We start from the raw sequence: 6,000 nt of genomic DNA, 5'->3' as shown, positions 1-6,000 counted from the left end.
TTCAGCACTTAGACTGACCTAACTGGGGATCTAAGCTTATGGTCTACACATGGGTGAACTAAATTAGATTGGATGGCCATTTTTTACCCAATCTAATTTCCCAGATGTCCTGCTTGACTTACAAGAATAACATTTTCACTTCTTTCTTTCCTGCAGCTGAAAAACTTTTCTAGATTGGAAATCAAAAACAAAGGGAATAAGCAAGCCAATAATTTAACTTTTCAAATAATTTAAAATAAATAAGAACATATTGGACTGGCAGACCATTAGGTAACTGATTGAGGCTTCTGGGGGTTTTCAGATTCAGCCAACTACACTTATATGATCAAGAAAGCAATACTATACCTAAAAAGCTTTAAAAAAATGTTCTTTTAGCATTTTTTTTAAATGGAATACTCAATTCTATGTTAAAAGAATGATATTTAGGTTTTAAAGTGAAGCACAGAAAAGTTAGATAATTCCAGATTTCCAGTTGCCCATGAAACCATTACATGGGATGGATATACATGGGAAAAAATTAAGGGATTTCCTAAATTCTGAATACTCAAATTTTCAAATTAGTCATCTTTTAACATAATGAGATGGTATATACCAAGCATGTACCTTTCAAATCCCTTCTCTACGTTTATCATTACTTGTCTCATATGACTAGAAATAGTATGCATCTACCCAAACACAGCTATGTTTTCAATTGGGTCTTTTTTTTTTTTTTTTGTCTGGAGACTCTTCCTTTCCTTACTGGATTTTCTGAAGGTTGGCAACTATTCTACTTTAAAATCATTTGCTGGTATCATGATAGATTACCAGAAGACATTATTTTGAGTCTCTCTCTCTTTGGGAACCTTGAGAGTTCCACTGCTTTCCAGACTTCTATCCACAGAATCATACAGTAAATTAGTTAAGCTCTTTTTTGTTTTTCTACCCTAGTTTTTATATAATCAACAGGGCACTAAAGCTATTTATTCCCACATACTGGTCACACCAATAACAACCTATAAAGTAAAATGCATGGGCTGATCTGGGATTTTGAAAAGTGGGGTGAAGATGGTATGGTGCATCATCCGCATGGTGCATGTCCATATGGTACATGTCTGCCAGGCAGCCTGGAGAGCAGCTCCTGCAGATAAGTCTGGGTAGGGAGGGGGAAATTTTGCCTCCATAGTGAGGAAGGGAGGGAGTTGGGCAGGGCTGGGGCTGTTGCTCAGCCTGGGTGGGGCATGGAGCTTGGGGCCATGTATGGCCACAGGGCCCAGGCAGGGAGCAGGACTAGAAGCTTTACTAATATGCTAGGGGCCTAGAGCTATGTTATTCAGTTTAAGATCAAATATAACTTTATTGGAATATGCATTAATATGCCATACTGCAAATTATGTATTAAAAAAACAACAAAGTGAGCAAAAATGATCAAAATGTGTTGTTTTATTAGTTTGTAGTCCTTAAATGTACTCTCTTATTCAGATTCATAAAACAAATGACTGTTCGTGAAGTTTTGGATGCACTGTCATTTCTACAGCTAAGTTAATGCTTTTGACTAGAGTTAAAGCAGTCTGCAGGGCTGTAAAATAGGAACTATATTACCAGGAATAGCTAACAAATGACAGATGAAGCATAGCTTAATTAACAGAATATCGAGCACATTAAAAAGAAGAAAGGGTTGTTAACATCCATAGAGTGAAGAGACATTAGCAGGAATCAGGTGGATTATGAATCATGAAGTCAGCTAACTCCCTCACTGCTGCCTAAATGCCTCTGCTAAACAGTTGGTTTTAAACTTTGGGTGGAGCAGGAATCAAAAGAGAGATACAACTGTACCACCTCACCTCACTGTATCTTCTCTGGTTAAATATACAAAGACAAAATTTAATATTTTCTAACTCCATGTTTTCAGATGTTTAGAACTGACCAGAACTATTCACTGTTAGGCTAGCTGCACAAATAGCCTCTAGTGATTTCCTTTAGGATGGAGAAGAAAGGGAATCTGAACAGAAATCTAAGCTCTTCATGAATCATAAGAAACTTGAAAAACTCCTCTTTTCTCTTTTAAAAATGCTAATCACATCTGAACAAGAGATCCAACTGCATTTAATACATTAAAGTTGTTTTAAACTTAGGTAAGCCACAGTCTTCCTGAAGAACGAGTACCTTTACATGATTCAGAAAACAGGTGTTTTTGATTTAATAATTCTAAGTAAGAACCCTCAAAAACTACATACTTAGCAAACTCAGGGCTTTTAAAATTAAATCCAGAGTGCACATTTTAGATAGGCATGCTATAGAAGAACACGACGCACTCAAACTATTAATAGCAAACCAACAAAAATTACACCATTCAGAAGAAATAGAAACCAAGTGCGGTTTTAAGTTATGTTCTTACACTGCATCTCTCGATATTATTTTTTGAGTACCCTAAACATTTATTGCAGATAAGTAGGGGTCTACCAAAATCATGATTTTGTGGATTTTGCAGAAAAAGCAAAATCCAGCATTGCCCACAAAGTGGGCAATATCCGTGAAATCTGCAACAACAACAAAAGGGAGAAAACTTACTGAAAATAAAATGATGGCTCTCCAGAGGGAGCCAGCAGTCCTCATGGTGCTTGTGGCACAGCTGCTGAGACACAAGGGAGCCCAAGAAGGCTACTGCCCCCAACCCTCACTGCTGACTGGCTGAGAGGGCTGCCTGTCATGCAGGCCTGCCCCTCTCCACCCATCAGCGGTGAGGTGCGGGGCTGCATGATAGGTAGCCCTTTTAATTAATTAGAACAAGGGCTAGGGCTGTATGACAACAACCCTCAAATTTAATCAGTGGCAAGGGGCAGGGCCACCAGGGCCCCTCAGCCAACCAGAGGCATGGGGGGCAGCCATGATAGGCCCACAAAAATGGCAGCCAGCTCTGAGATCTGCCTGTGAAATTGACCAGCTTCCTCCTTGAGTTGGGTAGACCCGTACAGATAAAGACAAGAGTGGTCTATGTATCATCTACTTTTCCCTTAAGTAAATACATTTTTTTTAATAAAAGGTTACATTATGGTAGTGAGGTAAGGATAGGTTGAGACAGTTAGGTTTGAATTTCCAAAGTACAGTGCTAAAGTTTGTGGTGATTTGTCCTGATAGCAAATTCCACAGTCAAAGGGCTATTAAGTACTATCTTCTGCTTGTCAACGCAATTCTCACTTGAGGCTGATAGCTGCATCTTTGTAACGGAACCTAACTATCACTGGAGGCCAGAATCAAATCCAGTGAAGCAATCCCTCAAGTAAACTGAATAAATCCCTTGGAATATGTTGAAGAGCAAGATTGCAACCCTGAAATAACCCCTGTAGTCAAATAAGAAGCTAATGAAAAGAATGGAGAAGTGGAGCAACATACTTTTAGTGGCTTGTGTAGTATAGTAAAAAAAAAACCAAGATGTACTGAACTGATATTTAATAACAGCTTCACACAGATGTGAAACTTGATGAAGAATAGAATGGATCCTTGTAACTTCCCAGGCAATGTCTCTGAGTTGCAGAGTGGGTACATATCATCACTGTGCATACAGTCAAGTATCAACTATAATACTACTGACCTATGTCACCTCTAAAGACAAAATCATTCTATGGCCTAACAACTGTTGTAGAGAGTCCCAGTAATACCAGCATGATCACAATAAAAGAGAAATCAGGGTCTCCAGTCCCATTTTTGACCTTCTCTTGCATGCAGTTTGTACCTTTTCCCCCAAAACTGGGATGCCTGTATTATGTGGGTAGGACGCTGATATTTCACCCAAGACCAAAGCACCTTTTGCTTTGGGTAGCGGGGAAAGGGGCGCGGGGGAGTAGCAACAGAATTCTGCCTGCATACCAGTATGGCCAGTTTCAGCAGCGGGGAGGCAGGATAGAAAGGAACGATGCAGTGTGGGATACCTGGAGGACTGACTAGAACCTTGTCATAGAATGCTTGGTATCCACAAATAACATTAAACTGATTGACAGTGAACCAGTTCAAACGGTACTTAATTTTCTAGGTACAATTTTGAACCATTCCAAAACTTTAAATGAGTTTAAACAGGCTTGTTTGCTTCAGGTTTCAACTCCATTTAAACTGGTTTAAGTGTTATGTGCGTTCATGCCCTAAGACTCCAAGATTTCCCTTTAGCTAGAGGTACCAAGTTCTCTCAGTTATCCAGTTTCTCAAGTAATTTTTACTCTATTTGATCAAGCAAAAGTGTTGGGATCTCCTACTGTTTTCAGCTCTTCCTGTTGTGAAACAAAGTGATTCAGAAAAAGCAGGCGACGTGGTTGCATTGCTCCTCATAGCTAGAGAAGTGATATGGGATGTGAACAATTTTCTCTGAGAAGTCTTTGTAGAAGGTGCTGTTCTAGGTGCATTTTTGATAGATAAAATAATTTGTTGATTGCAATGGCATTTAGTGTGGCGTGGTTAACAGCTGTGATTGTGAAAGAAAGGTAGGCCGCAGACTAGTGAAAGGCAACCATATAACTACTCATGTCAAGAGTTTTATAAAATCACTGTAATTAAGAACAGTTAGGATGGATTTGCTGTCATGTCCTGGGACAGAATTTTCTAGCACTGGCAGCAAGCAATTTTCACCAAAGAAAACTGCTTACTTACCAAAAGTTTGGCAGGAAAGAAGAGATCAAGCCTTTATTTGTTCCTTCACATTGTACTCTCTTTTTAAATATGGCATTATAACAAGAAAATTGAGATAATTGGATTTTTTTTCTCTGGAGTAGCAATTCCACACCCCCAACACAGATGCATTTTGCTTCACACTCCTGAAAATGCGATAGGAAAAAGGATACAAAGAAGCACAGACATATAGATTAGACAGAATTTTTAAAGCATTTTCCCCCTCACCAACAAACCACTCTTGAGCTCAAAGGCATGACTGCATATGCCTATAGCTGCCTCAATTTCCCACAAGTCTAGAGAAGTATTATTTTAAATAATGTGAACAACTGATATATTAAAGGAATGCTCAATAAACAGTTTGAAATACTTGAAAAAGGTGGTTTTTTGTACTCTTCTTAAAAACGATGGGCGTTTATACACGTGCTCTGGGAAGAGGCGCTTTAATTAAAGCAGGTCTGAGAGCTGCTCTGATTAAAGTGCCCAAAGCGTCACGTGTATCAGTGTCCCAATGCCGAAAAAAATGGTGGCGGGGGTGTTTTAACTAAAGCTCGTTGAATGAGCTTTAGTTAAAGTGCCCTCGCCACCATTTTTCAGTATGGGGATGCTGATACACATGATGCTGGAGTCTGTTGGAACGCGGTAATTACCATACTCCAGCAGACTCAATTAATCAAGTCTGCTCCAATGCACTGTAATTATAGCATGTCGGAGCAGCCTCAATGTACGTGTAGAGGCGACCAATAAGCACATACTTACCTCAGCTTGTTCATCTCTTTCATCTATAAGTCTTTTTAAATGTAATGCCATATTCTTCACGAGAGGTTCAATATACTCTTGTAAAAGTACGTTGACATCCATCCACTGCAGATCAAATACATTTTCCTGATTATGAGTTACCTATATAAAGTAAGAAGTAGTTGTGAAAATGACCTTTATGTATACTCAAATTGTAACAGCACCAAAAAAGTTTTTAAAAAAAGCAAAAACTGGGCAAACTCCTCTTAGCTCCTCTCCAAATTCCATTTAATCTTTGCAAGTTGTAATTTATTAGAAAATGTATAACTATTAAAATTATGTTAAGTTGGATTTGATGCAATAGTTTCTCTTTATGTTATTAAAATCAGGAAAACAAATTTATGTTGTCTAATTGTAAATACATAAAATATGAGCAAAAATGCTACTTTGTCACATAACTGTATTTTTATTTAGTTAAATAAGTACATTCTTATGCAGAATTTTCACAAAAAAATCCAGTAAATCAAAAAAAAGTCCTGTTGTTTTAGGGATTTTTTGGAATAGTAGATTCATACATGGGAAATTAATTGTTATAAACAGTTTCAGTTGAAGTTTTTACATAAAGAACTT

At 38.1% G+C, this 6,000-nt stretch overlaps 1 protein-coding gene across 6 annotated transcripts in view; it reads right to left on the bottom strand.

Moving 5' to 3' along the window:
• The window catches only part of CCDC88A (coiled-coil domain containing 88A), a 209,248-nt gene that overhangs the window by 110,850 nt on the left and 92,398 nt on the right, over positions 1-6,000 (bottom strand). For all 6 annotated transcript variants that reach the window (XM_006021570.3, XM_006021573.3, XM_006021571.3 and 3 more), the window contains exon 7: positions 5,392-5,532. In XM_006021570.3, coding sequence (XP_006021632.1) covers positions 5,392-5,532 — 141 coding nt within the window. The remainder of the gene's footprint in view (positions 1-5,391; positions 5,533-6,000) is intronic.

Source organism: Alligator sinensis, unplaced genomic scaffold, assembly GCF_000455745.1.
Source record: "Alligator sinensis unplaced genomic scaffold, ASM45574v1 scaffold432_1, whole genome shotgun sequence".
Classification (NCBI taxonomy): Eukaryota; Metazoa; Chordata; order Crocodylia; family Alligatoridae; genus Alligator; species Alligator sinensis.
This window is presented reverse-complemented; position numbering and strand designations above follow the sequence as displayed.